Genomic DNA, 19,765 nt, shown 5'->3' with positions numbered 1-19,765 from the left:
GGTAGGTATATGTTTATTTTATTTTTTTTTTATTTTTTTATTTTTATTCTATTTCTTTCTATTATTATTATTATTTTTTTTTTCTTTTTTTATTTTTATTTTAGCTATTTACTTATTTATTAATATGTATATATCTTTATTATTATTATTTTTTTTCTGTTAATATTTTTGTATATCAGATTATGTATTTAATTTTAATTATCTGTTAAGTTTCCTGATTTATCTGATTTATTTTCTTTTGATTTTTTTTCTTTTTTGATTTATCTGACTTGGATTGAGATTCAATCAATTAGAGTCCAGATTGGACTCAAAGATTGAATCCCTATCCAAAAAAGAATTGGGATTGATCAGAAACTCCTGATCAATCCCTATAAAAGGTACCTCTTGGAACAAAAGCAGAACACAAAAAAACAGTAAGCAAAAGCTACTGATTGAGAGATAAGGGGCGTATAAAAGGCTAAGAAAGGTTTAGAGGTGTTATGAGAATTAGCAAAAATTTTTTTTGAAGATTTTTGGCATTTTTTTCTGGGAATTTCTGGAAAATTTCATATTTCAGTTGAATTTTTTGACGAAACTTGAATTTTTCGACGAAAATTCCAGCCAACTTTGAAGTTTTCGACGAGCTGCCCAATTTCCGGCGAAGGATCCAAAAAATCGACCAACTTTCGATGAACTTACGGTGAACTTCCGGTGAAAATCCCAGATTTCGGTGAAAAATCTCAGAATCCGATGAACATTCAACCGGAGTTCTTCAGCTTTTTAGAGAGAAGCGGGAGAAAAAGAAAAGAAGAGAGAGAGAGGAGAGGAGCGTTCTGTCAAAAAACAGAGGGAAGAGCCTTATATACCCTCTCAAAACGACGTTGTTTTGGCCTTAAGTGACCTAGAGAATCAGCATATTTTGTCGAGATTCGACCCGACCCGAGCGTTGACCCGCGCGTGTACCCCCCTCCGAGCTGATAGCCGAGCCGAGCCGAGCTTCCAAGCCGCTCCCCCGAGCCGTTTTCTCTTCCTGGAGCCGAGCCGTTCCATGTTTTTTTTTTTTGGAAATTTTTTATTTATTTGTTTATTTGTTTTATTTATTTATTTATTAGATTAGATTTATTTAAAATTTTTTATCTTTATTTTATCTTTATTTTTGTTTTACTTTTCTTTATTTTTTTTATCTTTATTTATTTTCACTTTTATTTTGTTTTATTTTCTTTAAATAAAAATCAAAAAAATATTTTTGGGGAAAAGTTGAAAGTATCAATTTTCCTTAAAAATCAAAATGTCCAAAAAATATTTTTAGGGAAAAGTTGAAAGTATCAATTTTCCTTAAAAATAAAATTTCAAAAAAAAGTGTTTTTGAGGAAAAGTTGAAAGTATCAATTTTCCTTAAAAATTAAAATTTTCAAAAAATATTCTTAGGGAAAAGTTGAAAGTATCAATTTTCCTTAAAAATAAAATTTCAAAAAAAGAGTTTTTGAGGAAAAGTTGAAAGTATCAATTTTCCTTAAAAATCAAAGTTTTCAAAAAATATTTTTGAGAAAAAGTTGAAAGTATCAATTTTCCTTGAAAATCAAAGTTTCCAAAAAAAAAAAAAAATTTTTGGGGAAAAGTTGAAAGTATCAATTTTTCTTACACAAGAACAATCATATTCTCCTTTCTTTCTATTTTGATTTTGATTTTGATTTTTCTTTAACTAATCCGACGATGGAGCCTCTGCAAGTGAAGCAGTAGTTTTTCTTGCATACTTTTGAGGTGAGGGAATTTTTTCAATTTTCTGCTAAAAGTATTAGAGTCAATTGAGAATAATTTCCAATAATTAATTACTTGATAAAATTTTAAGGCTAATTGGATAACACAAATTTAAACTGGTACCATCTTTTGATAAGCGTTGTGAGGGTGCTATAACCTTCCTCACACGTAACCGAACTCCCGAACTCTGTTCTGGTTAGTAGACCTGAACCTATTCTTTTAGGGACCCTTAAACTTAGGTGTTCCCTGAAAGGATAGATTCTTTAGGTGGCCAATCACATCTAGATAAAAAAGATTGGTGACGACTCCTTTAAGTTAATGTCTAGCGATAGATCCCTGGATCTAGAGGTTATGACAGCTTGACGACTCCACTGGGGAACTTGAGAGTCAAGCCAACAAATGAATTTATGTTATCCAAAAGCCTAATAAAATTGAACCTGTTTGTATATATGTGTTACTATTCATTCATGTTTATTTACCTTGTTAATTATGTCATTCATATGCATGTGCATAACATGAGCTCTATACCCGAGCTCCGTCCCTCTAGAAGGGAGTAAAGTACCTATTGCTTTCGTGAGGTCTAATGCCTCCGCAGTGGCTAGCGAAATACTCCACTCAAATTGAACCTTTTTCGCTTGTAGCCTGTAATGGGTGAGGATTAGGGTGCCTTACTAGTTTGTGATGGACAAGGATGTAAGGAACAATCTGAGGACCTTTAGACTTTGACCTTAAAACCAAATATAGTGAACCTTAAGAATGCCTAAACCTAGGATAGAGCCATTTCTACTCAATGATAGATATACCCTGAAATTAGGACACAAAAAAGGTGTTTATCTAATCATTTTGATTGTTTAACTTTGTGTATCATTTTCATTATCATATGTAACATTATGCATCAGCATCACTTTCATTTCATACATTGAACTAACTATGTGTTGTTTGTCTAATTGTATGCATCTACATTATTTTCATGATCATACTTTAACACAATCATTTGCATCTATTTCATACTAGATTTCATCTGAAAAAATGTACATTTCATTCATGCATCAAAGCATCATACACAAAGCATAGCATAACATTTCTAATCATAAGTATGGTACTCAAGGTCCAAGGATAGCTCCGTCTAGCGAGAACCTTGCCCATCGATACAATACAAGATCCAGAGCAAGACAAATGGAGCAAGAAAATTTTCATAGATTTGAAAAGATAGAAAAAGCATAAGAAAAGATTGAAAGCGAGCTGAGCAAGATTCTGGAGGCTTTTAATAACATGAATAAAGGAAAAGGAGTTGAAGAAAATGCAAGCCAACAAGTTCCCTCGCTGCAAGAAGTGGCTGACCCTTTATATCCTCCAAGTTTTGGCCAACCTCAAGCCCAATCTGCTCAAGAGGTCCCGCCACAACACTTCGTATATCCAACTTTTCCTGGAATGCCATCAACTTTTAACCCAAGGTAGTATAATAGCTATGTAAATCCTATCTTCACTGAAAAAGCCGCAGAACCAATTCTTGATCTAGATGATTTAAAAGAGAAAGAAAAAGAAAAGATAAGAGTGGAAGTTCAAGAAAGCTCTAAGATTAGTATGCTAGAGCAAAGGTTACGGGCTGTAGAAGGATTTAGCTTTTATGGGTCAGTTGATGCTGCTGGGCTCTGCCTAGTCCCTGATGTGGTTATTCTCCATAAGTTCAAAGTACCAAAATTTAAAAAATATGATGGTACAAAGTGCCCCAAAACTCACATCACAATGTATTATCAAAAAATGGCAACTCATGCTCATGATGAAAAACTCTTGATGCATGTCTTTCAGGATAGCCTTACAGGCTCAGCGGCCAGATGGTATGTTCAGCTGGACAGAACTCGTATTCACTCTTGGAGTGATATGGCACATGACTTTATCAGTCAGTATCGACATATTATTGATTTGGCCCCTGATCGTTTATCTTTACAAAATCTGAAGAAAAAGGCAAATGAGTCTTTTAAAGAATATGCCTAGAGGTGGAGGGATGTTGCTTCTCAAGTACAACCTCTTTTCACTGAGAAAGAAACTACAGTATTATTTGTCAGCACTTTGAAGTCTCCCTATTATGAAAAGATGATAAGGAATGCAACAAAAAATTTTGTTGACATGGTAATCTCTGGAGAAATTATTGAAAGTGCCATAAAAAATGGCAAGTTAAAAGGAGGAGAAACCAACAAGACATCAGAAAAGAAAGAAGCTGAAGCTCAAGTTGTGAGCTTTGATAGACAGCAACTTAGAGGTTATTCACCCTACCACCCACCAGAATATTTTTCATATCACCCTGCTGTAAATAATACTTTCTTTCACCCATACCAACCATTTACACAACCACCATACCCCCAAACACATCAAACATCTAATAGACCTATGTACAGTTCTAACATTCAACCTACCCCAAGACCCAAAAATCGCCTAACTAACCCCATTGGTGGCTCACGAAAGCAACGAACCACTCGTGAGAAACCTGTTTTTGACCCAATTCCAATGACTTATACGAAATTATATAAAGAGCTCTACAATAGTCATTTGATTGCTCCAAGCAAATTGGAACCCTTCAAGCAACCTTACCCCAAGTGGTATGATCCCATCGCCCACTGTGACTACCATTATGGGATTGCTGGTCACTCTACCAAAAATTACACTACCCTGAAACACAAAGTACAACGGTTGATCAAGGATGGGATGATTTGTTTTGATACTGAATAGATGACTGCGCCAAATGTTAGTGGCAATCCTTTACCGAATCATAATGTGAATGCTATAGGTAAAGAACAGGAGCGTCATGTGAAAAAAAAATGGCAGATATTAAGACACCTCTCAGCCAACTGTTTGATGTTTTACAGAGAGCAGACATGATACAACTAGTAAGTCCACACAGCTATCATGAAACATATATAGCTGATGCTAGTTGTAAGTATCATAATGGGGTAATAGGCCATTTCATTGAAACTTATGAGCAGTTTCACCAAGAGGTGCAAAAACTCTTGGATTCACATCAGATGGAGGTCTATGAAGAAAAAGAAGACTTGAAGAATGTTGAGGTGCACATGACTGATAGGCCTGAAAAGCTGTTTCCAAAACCGGTGATAATTCAGTGTGGGAACAAACCAAAATCAGTCATAGACAAGCTCCTCCCCAGGCCAGTAACTCTTAAAGTCTCGATTTTTTTTCCATACAAAGATGATAAAGCTGTACCTTGGAGATATGACTGTGACACTGTAGTTCAGAGACAAAAAAAAGAGGTCTTCAAGGCCGATGCTTCCAATATTACTGGTGTAGGAGGCATTACTCGAAGTGGGAGATGTTACACTCCAAAAATGCTAGAAAAAGCCAGAAAAAAGAAAGCTAAAGAAAAAGAAATACAGAATAATCCTGAGATAGAACCTGAAGAAGATCAATCGAAGCCAGTATCAGAAAGAGAGGTTTGTGAATTTATGAAGCTGGTAAAATATAGTGAGTATTCTGTTATGGAACAGTTGAATAAAATGCCAGCTCGAATCTCATTATTATCACTACTGTTGAACTTAGAGCCACACCGAAATGCCCTGTTGAAAGTGTTGAATCAGGCATACATGGCACATAACGTGTCTGTTGAATATGTGAACCATCTGGCTGGAAATTTAGTCATGCCAAATCACATTTCATTCAGCGATAATGAGATTCCTTTGGAGGGAAAAAGGAATACCAAGGCTCTACATATCACAGTCAAATGCAAGAGCCATATTATAGCCAAGGTTCTCATCGATAATGGCTTTGCTATCAACGTCATGCCTATGTCAACTTTGGCAAGGCTACCCATTGATTATTCTCATATGAGGGATAGTCAAATGATTGTGAGAGCCTTTGATGGGACCAAAAAAGAAGTCTTGGGGGATATTGAAATGCCTTTACAAATTGGGCCATGCACCTTCAATATAAAATTTTAAGTGATGGATATCTCTCCATCCTACAGTTGTTTGTTAGGAAGACCATGGATTCACATGGCAGGAGCTGTGCCCTCTACTTTGCATCAAAAGATCAAGTTCAATGTGAAAGGTCAATTAGTAGTAGTAGTTAGGGAAGAAGATATGCTAGTGACCCAACCATTGAACACTCCATACGTAAAGGCTACCGAAGAAGCATTGGAATGCTCCTATCGATCTTTTGAATTGATCAATTTTGTAGGTGAAAGATTTCAAAATCAGTCTTTTTCCAAGATAGTGGTGAGCCAAGTTATCAATAAAAGCTGGTATCCAGGACTCGGGCTAGGTAAAAACTTACAGGGAATTAAAGAACCTCCAACAATAATAGACAATAATGACAGGGTGGGCCTGGGCTATGAGATGACAGAGTGGAAAGTCAAAAGAAGGCCATCAAAAAAGATAGCAAGACTGATGTTTATCTCGTACTTGTATGAAACCTTCAGACCTGGAGGATTCATGTACCCAGATGCAAGAAAAAATGTGGAAGACGATTTTGCCCAGTTAGCCATTAATGCTGTTGAAGATGAAGTGAGGGTTAATCAAGAGGAGTGAGTTCGCCTTTGTCCACCAGATTTTAAGCTCAATAATTAGAGTGCTATCGAGATGCCTTTGACTTTTGATTTCGATGCAATGTAATTGTAACATCTCAATAGCTATTGCCCAAGGCATTGGGGTGATCTTTTTATTTAGGCCATTCATTATTTATTATTTTTAATAAAAATTAAGAAGGATGCATTTTCATTCATTTCTTCTTGTATTTTCATCTTTCCAAGTACGTCTTGCCAACATATCTCATTTCATTCAATTTCAGGTCTTTAAATGAATATGAAGATAATCATGATAACAATCAAAAGGTTAGCTTTGAGAATTCGATTAATGCTGATGAACTTGACAATGAAGAGAATTCTGAAGAATATGTTATGCCTCCGGACCTAATGAGAATGATTGAACAAGAGAACAAGCCAATTGAGCCTCATCAGGAGGTAGTGAACTTAGTGAATCTGGGAGATGAAGAGAATAAGAAAGAGGTCAGAATGGGCACTTCACTTTCATCTGGAGATAGGTAACGGTTGGCAGACCTACTTTGAGAATTTGTAGATATATTTGCTTGGTCTTACCAGGATATGTCAGGACTGAACACAGAGATAGTGGAGGACAGATTGCCCTTAAAGCCAGAATGTAGGCCACTTCAGTAGAAACTGAGGCGGATGAAGCCCGAAATGCTATTAAAGATTAAAGAAGAGGTGAAAAAATAATTTGATGCAGGTTTTCTACAAGTGGCCAAGTATCCAGAATTGGTAGCCAATATAGTCCAGTTCCTAAGAAAGATGGCAAAGTATGAATACGTGTAGACTATCGGGACTTGAATAAGGCTAGCCCGAAGGATAACTTTTTTTTACCTCATATCGACACACTGGTAGATAACACAGCTAAGCATTTGATTTTCTCTTTTATGGATGGTTTCTCGGGATATAATCAGATAAAAATGGCTGTAGATGATATGGAAAAGACTACTTTTGTGACCATGTGAGGAACTTTCTGCTATAAAGTCATGCCTTTTGGGTTAAAAAATGCTGGGGCAACATATCAAAGGGCCATGGTAACACTCTTCCATGCATGATGCATAAAGAAATCGAGGTGTATGTAGACGATATGATTGCAAAGTCTTGTGAGGATGAAGATTATGTTACTAGCCTCAAAAAGTTATTTGAAAGGTTGAAAAAATTTAAGCTCAAATTAAAACCAGCCAAGTGCACCTTTGGGGTAAAGTCAGGAAAGTTGCTAGGCTTTGTGGTCAGTGAAAGAGGAATTGAAGTTGATCCCGATAAGATACGGGCCATCCAGAATTTGTCACTTCTTAGCACACCAAAAGAAGTTTGAGGTTTTCTGGGGAGATTGAACTACATTTCTCGGTTCATCTCTCAGCTTACTTACAAATGTGATCCTATATTTAAGCTTTTCCGTAAAGATAATTCTGGAAAATAGAATGAAGAATGTTAAGAGGCATTTGATAAAATTAAGTAATATTTATCGAACCCTTCAATATTGGTACCACCTGTTCTAGGGAAACCTTTAATCTTATACTTAACCGTATGTGAAAATTCAATGGGATGAGTGCTGGGGTAGCAAGATGAGGCCAGCCAAAAGGAGAGAGCTATTTACTATCTGAGTAAAAAATTTACAAAATATGAATCCAAGTATTCTTCATTGGAGAAAATGTGTTGTGCATTAGCGTGGACTGCCAAAAGACTCAGACAGTATATGCGCTATCATACTACATGGCTCATAGTGAAATTGGATCCAATTAAGTATATCTTCGAGAAACTTTCTTTATTTGAGAGAATCGTTAGATGGCAAGTAATGCTTTCAGAATATGACATTATATACGTGAGCCAAAAAGCAATAAAAAGAGACGCTATAGTAGAATTTCTTACAGATCGTGCTACTGAAGACTATGAGCCGATGAAGTTAGAATTCCCTGACGAAGACTTAATGACTATTTCCCAACCGAAAGAAGGGGAACATGTAGAAAAATATTGGAGAATGTACTTTGATAGAGCTGCTAATGCCTTGGGGCATAGAATTGGGGCAATTCTGATTTCTCTAGAAGAACAATACTATCATGTAACAGCGAAGTTAAATTTCAATTGCACAAATAACATCGCTGAATATGAGGCATGTGTTATGGGTTTACAAGCTGTATAGATAGAAAAGTGAAAATACTGAAAGTGTTTGGAGACTCGGCTCTAGTTATATATCAGTTGAAAGGAGAATGAGAGATGAGAGATTCAAAACTCGTTTCATATCATAAGTATATCCTAGAGCTGATGAAACAATTTGAAGATGTCCAGTTTGATCACTTACCTCGAGAAGAGAATTTGATTGCTGATGCATTGGCTACTTTGGCTGTAATGATTCGAATTAATGACAATACCGACATTCAACCCATCAAGTTAGATGTTAAAGATATACCAACTTATTACTCTAATGTAGAGGAAGAAGAAGATGGAAAGCCTTGGTATTATGACATCTTACAGTATGTCAAGGATCAGCAGTACCCAGTTCAAGCAACAGAAAATGATAAAAGGGTCATTCGAAGATTGGCTATGAGCTTTTTTCTGGATGGAGATGTCCTGTACAAAAGAAGCAAGGATCAAGTATTATTGAGGTGCACAAATGAGACTGAAGCGAAAAAAATCATTAAAGAGGTGCATGATGGAATATGTGAGGCATATACTGTAGACATATGTTGACAAGATAGATCATGAGAGTGAGATATTACTGATTGACGATGAAGAGTGATTGCGTTGATTACGCTCGTAAATGCCAGATATATGCTGATAAGATCCTTGCTCCATCATCTACTTTACATGTTATGACACCACCATGGCCATTTTCAATGTGAGGCATGGATGTTATTGGTCCAATTACCCCAAAGGTTTCTAACTGACACAGATTCATTTTTGTGATGATAGATTACTTCACAAAATAGGTAGAAGTAGTATCATATGCAAATGTGACATGCTCTGTGGTTTGCAAGTTCATAAAAAAAGAGATCATCTATAGATATGAACTTTCGAAGAGAATTATTTCAGACAATGTCAAGAATCTAAATAGTAAGATGATGCAAGAAATATGTGCTCAATATAAGATCAAGCATCATAACTCGATACCATACCGTCCGAAAATGAATGAGGCAGTTGAGGCAGCCAATAAGAACATAAAGAAGATTTTAGAGAAGATGACCGAGACTTGCAAAGATTGGCATGAGAAGTTACCATTTGCATTGCTTGCATATCGAACGTCAGTTCGTACCTCTATTGGGGTAACTCCATTTTCTTTAGTTTATGGGATAGAAATTGTACTACCAGTGGAAGTAGAGATCCCTTCTTTAAGAATCTTAAAAGAAGTTGAGTTGGAAGAAGCTGAATGGATTCAAAAACGTTATGAGCAGTTAAATTTCATAGAAAAAAAGAGATTGACTGCGTTGTGCCATGATTAACTATATCAAAGAAAAATGATGAGGGCTCATGATAAAAAGATTCGGCCCCGTTGCTTCCGAGAAGAAGAGTTAGTTTTGAAAAGAATTCTCTCAATCCAGCACGATAGTAGAGAAAAATAGACTCCGAATTGGGAAGGACCGTATGTAGTGAGATGAGCTTTTTCGAGTGGAGCGCTGATATTGACTGAGATAGATGGAAATGATTTACCCCATCCTGTAAATTCTGATACTGTGAAGAAATACTATGCTTGAAAAAATGGAAAAAATGGAAAAAATGAAAAAATGAAAAAATGATGAAAAAATGAAAAAATGAAAAAAGAAAAAAGAAAAAATGAAAAAAAAAGAGAAAATGAATGAAAGAGGAGGACTTAAGGCGAAAATCCTAAAAGGGCGGTTTGAGTCATAAGGGATTTATCTAAGTTGAAAACCTGAAAAGGCAGCTTAGATAAAGAGAATACAACATTGAATTTAAAAGTCCGCTGATATGGAGGCTAGCAAATTCGAAAGAGTTCCAAGTTGTTAAATACATCAGAGGGTGGAGTTTTCAAAAAAAAATTTGAGATGTATTATCATGATTATCTGATTGTTCATTTTGGGGCTTTGTCCCCATACCTATCTTTGTAATTCTTTCTTGGCCAAAGTTTGCCAACATTTTGCTAATAAAAGACATTCTATTTCATTCTTTATATCTTTTTCTTATGACTATTTCTCAACATTCAGATTCTTTTCTTCATAATACCCTACCATTGAAGAAATGTGTAAATGTATTCTTACTTTTTAAGTTTGAAATAATGATAGATGAATGAATAACAACATGAAAGATTTTCACATTACATTGAATAAGTCAAAAGTGAAAAAGGCAGAATCGAGATGTTCAGCTCCTGATTAGGACATTGAATCTAGGAAGAGATTTTTTTTCAAGAAGAATGTGAGTGGAAGAGACAATTAAGAGCTACACTGGTTCGATCTTAGAAGAGCAGTGTAATTGGATCTCTGAAAAATCAAAAGGTTTGATGCCCAAAAAAAGAAAAAAAGAGCTTGAAAAACTTGAGTACCATACATTGAATAGGAATTAATTGGCCAATATTTGCATAACATGCATTGAAATTCATATGCATTGCACAACATACACTACTTTCAGAAAAGTATAGTGTATAAATTCAGAAGCAGGGGTGTTCCAACATCTCACATAGAGAAGACAGATATGAAGATATTTTGCAAGTTTGAGAAGAAACTTGTCAAGTAAGTTCCTAATCCTTGAAATAGGATGTCTTTTGGTATCAGGGTTGATTTATAAGACCTTTGGACATAATCTCCTGAAATTCCTTCAAACACAACTTTCAACTCCTTTGGACATGATTGTCGAGGAGCAATTTACTTTCCAAAGTCGTGGTGCCTCTATTTTTCCAAAGTCGTGGTGCCTCTATTTAGAGGAGCAATTTATTTTTCAAAGTCGTTGAGCCTCTGATTAGAGGAGCCATTTATGTTTCTCAAAGTCGTTGAGCTTCTGCTTAAAGGAGCTTTGGTCAAAAAACAAAAAAAAATAAAAATATTGAGTTGAGTCTTGATTGGGTGTTTACGTCTTTGCGTAATTTCTGTTTCACAAAAAATGTGCAAAGAGGGACAGCTGTAGACACCCAATTTGATCCAGGCCTGGATCAATTGGACCTGGCCCAAATAGGTAGGTATATGTTTATTTTATTTTATTTTATTTTATTTTCGTTTTTATTTTATTTTATTTTATTTTTTTATTTTATTTTTATTCTATTTCTATTTTATTTTTATTATTATTTTTTTTCTTTTTTTCTTTTTATTTTAGCTATTTACTTATTTATTAATATGTATATATCTTTTTTTTTTTTGTTAATATTTTTGTATATCAGATTATGTATTTAATTTTAATTATCTGTTAAGTTTCCTGATTTATCTGATTTATTTTCTTTTGATTTTTTTCCTTTTTTGATTTATCTGACTTGGATTGGGATTCAATCAATTAGAGTCCAGATTGGACTCAAAGATTGAATCCCCATCCAAAGAGGAATTGGGATTGATCAGAAACTCCTGATCAATCCTTATAAAAGGGACCTCTTGGAACAGAAGTAGAACACAGAAAAACAGTAAGCAAAAGCTACTGATTGAGAGATAAGGGGTGTATAGGAGGCTAAGAAAGGTTTAGAGGTGTTCTGGGAATTAGCAAAAATTTTTTTTGAAGATTTTTGGCATTTTTTTCTGGGAATTTCTGAAAAATTCTAGATTTCGATTGAATTTTTTGGCAAAACTTGAATTTTTCGACGAAAATTTTGGCCAACTTTGAAGTTTCCGGCGAGCTGCCCAGTTTTCGACGAAAGATCCCAGAAACCGACCAACTTTTGATGAACTTCCGACGAAAATTCCAGATTCCGACGAAAAATCTCAGAATTCGGTGAACATTCAACCGGAGTTCTTCAGCTTTTTAGAGAGACGCGAGAGAAAAAAGAAAAAAGAGAGAGAAAAAAAGAACGTTCTGCCGAAAAACAGAGGGAAGAGCCTTATATACCCTCCCAAAACGACGTCGTTTTGGCCTTAAGTGACCCAGAGGATCCGCTCGTTTTATCGAGATCTGACCCAACCCGAGCGTCGACCCGCGTCCTGACCCACACGTGTACCCCCCTCCGAGCTGATAGCCGAGCCGAGCTTCCAAGTCGCTCCCCCAAGCCGTTTTTTCTTCCTTGAGTCGAGCCGAGCTGATAGTCGAGTCGCTTCAGGTTTTTTTTTTTTTTTTTGAAAATTTTTTATTTATTTGTTTATTTGTTTTATTTATTTTTTTATTTATTAGATTAGATTTATTAAAAAATTTTTATCTTTATTTTATCTTTATTTTTGTTTTACTTTTCTTTATTTTTTTTATCTTTATTTATTTTTACTTTTATTTTGTTTTATTTTCTTTAAATAAAAATCAAAAAAATATTTTTGGGAAAAAGTTAAAAGTATCAATTTTCCTTAAAAATCAAAGTTTTCAAAAAATATTTTTGAGGAAAAGTTGAAAGTATCAATTTTTCTTGAAAATCAAAGTTTCCAAAAAAAAAAATATTTTTGGGGAAAAGTTGAAAGTATCAATTTTTCTTACACAAGAACAACCATCCTCTCCTTCCTTTCTATTTTGATTTTGATTTTGATTTTTCTTTAACTAATCCGAAGATGGAGCCTCTGCAAGTGAAGCAGTAGTTTTTCTTGCATACACTTGAGGTGAGAGAATTTTCTCAATTTTCTGTTAAAAGTATTAGAGTCAATTGAGAATAATTTCCAATAATTAATTACTTGGTAAAATTTTAAAGCTCATTGGATAACACAAATTTAAGCTGGTACCATCTTTTTATGGGCGTTGTGAGGGTGCTATAACCTTCCTCACACGTAACCGAACTCCCGAACTCTGTTCTGGTTAGTAGACCTAAACCTATTCTTTTAGGGACCCTTAAACTTAGGTGTTCCTTGAAAGGACAGATTCTTTAGGTTGCTAATCACACTTAGATAAAAAAAGATTGGTGGCGACTCCCTTAAGTCAATGTTTAGCGATAGATCCCCGGATCTAGACGTTATGACAGGAATGAGAAAGTAAGAATCATTGAATTCTGATATGGTTCACTAACACCACTATTTTTTCTATCAATGTACATTTTGGGCTATTTGAACTTGTTAAAGATACTTAAAATTTTTTTATCACACGGTATGGCTCTACTATTCTTGCTCATCAATATCATATTTTGATCATTTTATATCACTTTTGTCAAGAACTAGGTCAGTCAATTGATGATTTTCATTTTAAAATGCAACATTTATGAAATATGTTGAAAAATTCTAACTCGAAATTCAAAAATAAACGTGATGCTAATAATTTTATTACATATCAAAATCAAGTTTGTCTTATTCAATTTCTAATGACACTTTAAGATGAATTTAAGAATACCAAGCCTTCACTTTTGTGCCAACATCCCTTAATAACTATGGATAATGCTCTTATGGAATTGATAACTGAGGAAACTTAATTGGATATGAGTCGAGCTCATAATATTGATACTATTGTTATTGTTGCTCCTCGAAAAGTACTAGCTTTACTTTTCACAAGTCTTGTTCACAATACGGGAGGTCTAATCATCTCATTCAGAAATATCATTATAATGGTAGTCTAATTCATGATCTTTACACTAACAAGACTAATGCGGCAACAACCACTAAACCAAACACTTTTGAGTCTTATTTTGAGACCATTACAATTTTCATCATTGATCTTCAAATTTTATTGAATCAAGTATTATCTCGATCTCATATTCCTGTCATGTCTGCTGCCATATCAAGATCTTCAAATTTCATTTTTATGAGTCAAACTTTTATTATCAACTGTTATTTTTAATTATATATTTTTAAATATTACCATTAAATGAGTTATCAACAAATATACATCATTTCTATTAAAAAATTTTGATTTGAACAAATTTAATAATATTTGATCTTCAATTAGATAAAATAATATATTTAATTTTAAATTGAGCAATACCTTAAATATTTAGTCCTAATTTGGATATTTAACCTAAAAAAACCTTAAGCTTACCTAAGAATTTTATTATACTCTTAACAAAAGTCAACAACAACATCTAGTTCTATACCATAAGGTATAAGGAATAAGGTATATAATGATGATAAAAGGTCAAGTTTGGATAAGTTTTTGCTTGATCCGATTTCAATCTGAGACAATTATCTGATTCAATTTAATTCGTATATTCATAAATTGTAATCGATCTGATGCAAAATTAATTCAATAATTATAATTTAGTATAATATTTATAAAATATTATTTTTGAATATAAATTATATTTAATTATATATAAAAAATAGTATTTTATTAAGTTAATGTCATAAATTAAGATATTAAATAATAATTTTATTAATATAATATATGTATAAATATAAAATTAAATAAATAACAAAAAATATATTTTTTACATATACTTGGATCCAATCGAAATGGTACAACCTAAAACCTAATTCTAACACAGAACCAACTTAATAAAAAAGTAACTAAACACGACCTTTGATTTAAAAAATCAGACCTTACCAAATTGGAACTTATCAAAATCTATTAAATATAGATTATTTTACCATCCTTGCAGATCAAGTTTGAGCATTTACATCAACCATAAGACTTGGTCTTTGCATATTATTCTATTCCTTAAGCAGTGACGATAACTTAATTAGCATTTCCAAGTTATACGCGTATATGTTTGCATAAATTAATGTTAAAGAAGATTTTTAATATGGAAGAAATTGCTTCATGACTTGCACACAATTGCGTGGGAACATTGGCTGAAGAATAGAATCTTGGCTCAAAAATCACAATGAATTATATATTAATTCTCTTACAATGGGAGATTAGAAATTACAATATTTTAAAGTCATTTAGGGCACTTAAATATTTAAGCTTCTTTTTCCATAGATGTTTTTATAATTTTGTTTTGTTATCTGTATTTGGTGAAAGATCTAATGTGTTTGATTCTTAACATTTTTAAAAAAATTTTAAATTATGCAAGTGCATTTGGATTTTTCACAAAAACTATAAATTAATGCTTATACAAAAAGTATTAACTTGTATTAACCACAATTTAAGTAATTTTTTTTTTTACATTCCCACTTAATTACCCCTTCAATAATTCATAAAACAAATTATAGGAAAATATATGGATTTATACTTATTGTACTATTAACATATAAATTTTTTATATTGTTAGTAAATCAAATATTTTTTTGTTAAAGAGTTAAATATATTACTTTATTAATGAATAAATTTTTTTTAAATATTAATTTTCATAATTTTATTAATCATATTTAATTATTTTATATTAAATTTAAACAAAATATTTTTATAAGTGATAATTATATTTTATTATGTATAACACATATAATAATATATCATATTCGTATTTAAGATTTTAATTAATTTAATTATTTATATCGTATTTTTATTTTAATTATTTGTATCATGTTTATATTTACATATAATATAAAATACAATAAAAATATACAAATTATCAAATTTTATTACTCCTTTTATTTTTTTTCTCGCTTCTAAATAAATTGTTCGCTTATGTATTTTTTTCATAATTGTAATATTTTTATTCTTTCTCCTCTTTTGAATAATTTTTATTTATTATTTCAGCCATTTAGCGGATATAGATAGTGGGTGTGGACCTAACTAATATTGTATTATTATATGAGTTCTTTGGCTAAAAAGAGCATTTGCTTAAATGAGTACAGTGAGTAGTGGGACCGTGGCAATTTTATGGAACTTGTTTTTTCGGTCTCAAGTCTAGTTCCTGAATTTTAGCCTGCCTGTTGGGTATTTGTCCTGTCTTTTTTCTTTCTCCTTTTCTTTTTCTATAAGTTTCTCCTTCTCCTCGCGTCTCTGATCCGTCTTTCACTGTTCTCTCCGTTTCTTATCTGATGTTTTTCGTTCTCTTCTCCTTTTTAGGTTTGATCTGCTGCCCATCGCCACCTGATAGAGTAATGGTCAGGGAAGCCGATGGATCCTGATCACCCTCAATTTGCATTCGAATGGATGACCAGATTTCGATCAACAACTCGGGTATGTAAGAATCTGAGTTTTCTCCATATAAAGATTAGTTCCAAGCTTTGTTTATTTTGACTGTTATGTTAGATTTCGTCATTAATTACTTTAAATTTGTAGAAATTGTATGGAGATCTCACCTTAAATTATCCATTTACTCAGTAAGAGTCCCGTAAACTCAGTGGAAGAAGAATAAGAATAAGAAGAAAAGTCAAGGAGTTTCAGGGAAATTAAAAGAAAAATAGAATCTGGAAGCTTAATTTTAAATTCTGGAGGTTTCTTGAAGCAGATTTTTTTTTGGGGTAAAAATAAAGAGAATATATTACTATTAAAAATAATTGTTTTATGAAATATTAGAATTTTTTATTTAAGAAAGTAACTAGGTGGAATACCGTGCGAGCAGGACCATGTCGGCTGGGAATCTTTCGACAATCGCGCGATGAGCATTGATTAATACGCAGCCGCTAACTATTGGTGGTTGCGTTTGCCAACGCGTGTAAGAAAGTTGACTGGAATTTAATCGCAACGGACTTGACAAAGCGCTATATATTTAGCATAGATTTCTGTTTCCTGGTTTTCGATCAATGGGGGCAACCAAAAGATAGCTTCATCTTGCGTAAAGGGAAAAAGGTATGTAGCCTCCCATTCCTTTCATATTCTTAATCATAATGGTTTGCTTCTCATATTTTCGTTTTCCTTTTTCCCTTTTCTATGTCAATTTTCTTTTACCGCATTTTATTCATGAAAAAATTATGACATTTATGTTGTTTTATTTTTATGCATGATTGTCAAAATTGTGTATTGAAATCTTAGTTTCAATCTTCAAATTTCGAAAACAACTTCAAAACATCAAAAAGAAAAAAAAAAAACTTTTAATGCGTGGTTTATCTTGTTGTTTTTGAGAAGTTATGCATGGTCTATCTAGTTGTTAAGTGATTTATTTATAAAATTTATATATGAAAAAATATAAAGTTCTACCATGCATAGAGTATGCATGGTAAAAAAAATTATATATTTCAATCATGCATACTCTATGCATGGGAAAAAAAATTATATATTTGTTATATTAGAAAACAATTTAAATGTAGGAGAAAATTATGTAGTCTTGGTATATGGCATTAGATTTTAATCTTTTGTTATGTATATAGTATTAAATTTTAGGAAATATATTTTACTCTCTTGCAAATTATTACTATGGCTGTTTCTTATTGATGTGGACTGTTTAACTGTGTGGGAATTAAGAGAACGAATTCAGCTAAAGATATGAGGAAAAGATTTAGAAGGCTGAAAGCAGAGATGAAAGAGATCAGCAAAGAGCAGGCAAGCATTAAGGAAGGGCAAAGGCTACTTCGAGAAAAATTCAAAGCAGTCGAAGAAGAATGCGAGCAGCTCAGGCAGGAAACTAACCAAATTATCCGACAAAGTGCCAACACTAAATTCCGTCTGTGTCTGATGTTTAATATCCTGAAGGCGCGAGAACAAGGCGATTTCTTAAGGGCTGCTCAATTAATTCGACTACTTCGGTAAAGGCAATTGTTTCCATTTCTTTTTCTTTTGAGTTCATAACTTGACGGTATTTTCCTAATATTGTTGTTATCCTTTTTCCAGTGAAATAGTCGCCAGACATAATTGCCAAAATTAACTATACCTGCAGCAGTTCGAAGACCGAATTTCCACGTTCGGACATGGTATCCAGTTTATCAAAAATAGATATATAGTTCAATTCGTAAAAGTATACAAAGCAATGTATTCGTGGACCATTATTTGTTAAATTATATGCTGATCGAACTTCAATAAAATTTTTAAATATTATGTTGTCAATAAATTTTTCAATAAAATTGTCGCTTATATGTTTATATATATATATATATATATATTCATTCTGGCATATTCTATGATATTAACCATCAAAGTTTGATTGAAATCCGAAATTTTATCTATTTTGTTGTGATTATAGCTCTTGGGACTCCCAATTTATGGATATATTGCTTTCCTACCAGTCTAATGTACGTAAACGGACTTTGTGGGTAAATAATACATAATTTTTATTGATAAAATAAATTCTATAAGGAAAGAAGACAAAAAGAAAATTACAATATTAGTATTATTTTATTTAAAAGCATAAAATTATATTTGGTGCATAAAATGATAAATAAAATAGTATGACAATCATTTTATATTATATTTAGTTTGCATATCATTAAAAAGGATAAGATTACAATGTGATTATCACCAAATTGGTATAGGATGATCTAATTTTTTCAAAGTGAAAAGAGTTATTTTTAATTAATAAGATTAAACTTATGTGTCTTATTATATCTTAAATTTTATATCAATAATTTAAATTTTATAAATTTTGAAAAAAAATGATTTTGATTAATCAATAAATTATTTTATCTTAATTTTTACATACATCAAATATAAGATAAGATGATATTATTTAATTTAATTTTATTTATAAAATCATCTTATCTTATTTTATCATAATCTTGCGTATCAAACATAATTTAAAAGTAAAACTAGAAACAACAAAATTGTGAAAGAAAAAAAAAAACCTAGAAACACAACTAAAAATAATACCATTTAGTAAAAGGAAAATAGATCCCAAAAAAATTTAACCGATGCCATCTATACTAATTATAAAATTTCTGATTGAGTTGGTATCAATTGATTCTTGTCACCAACTTAGTTGGAAAAATTAATGACAAAAAAAAATTATACAATAAAATATATATTCATAAAGTTATAATGGTAATTTCCTTTTGTAAAGTGGGAATGAAGATTTTAAAATCCACTTATCCATCTTAAAAACATGTATGTGTATTTATTTTACTTTGTTTTCTTTTACAGTTTAAGATAATTATAAAATCCTTTCTAATTTTTAATATCTATTTAAATGATCAAAAGTCTATTTGCTTTATCCACATAGTGGGTTTGCACAAGGCTAGTAGTTTATTAAACAATTTAAGGGATGTGGAATTCATATCATAATTTGTGGAAAAAAATGATAAAATTTTCCTTCTTTTTATATTTTCCTTGCCAATAGATTTAGTTGTTGCAAAGACTTTTAAATTGTGATATAAATTTTTTTAAAGTTGTTATACAATATTTTTCATATTAGCATACAAGGAATCTCAATTGAGTTAATTACTTTTTTTTTTACTTGAATTTAAAGAAAATGTATAAATGGATACTTAAAAAAATAAAATGTAAAATTTGAATCTAAACTTTTAAATAATGTATTATTTTAATCCAAACTCTATTATGTTAATTTAATTCACCTATCTAGTTGAGTGGGATGCTGGTTAGTATTGTTTTAACCTTGTGAGTGGGACGTTGCGAGAAACAGTGAAGGAGCTTGTTTTTATAAAGGTGGAGTACTCACGAACAAGTGGAGTAGAGTCAAAATAGAAGTGACAGGCAGAGGTGGTGCATAAAGAACAGAGA

The 19,765-nt window shown here is 32.2% G+C and overlaps 1 protein-coding gene across 1 annotated transcript; it reads left to right on the top strand.

Moving 5' to 3' along the window:
- The first annotated feature begins 16,273 nt into the window (after positions 1–16,273).
- LOC111300252 (uncharacterized) lies at positions 16,274–18,180 on the top strand. The gene is made up of 4 exons (XM_089747825.1): positions 16,274–16,336; positions 16,790–16,948; positions 17,561–17,841; positions 17,927–18,180. The coding sequence occupies exons 1-4, from the start codon at positions 16,274–16,276 to the stop codon at positions 17,958–17,960; spliced, it is 537 nt and encodes a 178-aa protein (XP_089603951.1). The 3' UTR covers positions 17,961–18,180.
- Positions 18,181–19,765: the final 1,585 nt, after the last annotated feature.

Source organism: Durio zibethinus, chromosome 18 (genome assembly GCF_047325235.1).
Source record: "Durio zibethinus cultivar Kanyao isolate XHJ-2024 chromosome 18, ASM4732523v1, whole genome shotgun sequence".
In the NCBI taxonomy this organism is placed as follows: domain Eukaryota; kingdom Viridiplantae; phylum Streptophyta; class Magnoliopsida; order Malvales; family Malvaceae; genus Durio; species Durio zibethinus.
The sequence above is the reverse complement of the archived record's forward strand: the minus strand, read 5'-3'. Positions and strand labels throughout refer to the sequence as shown.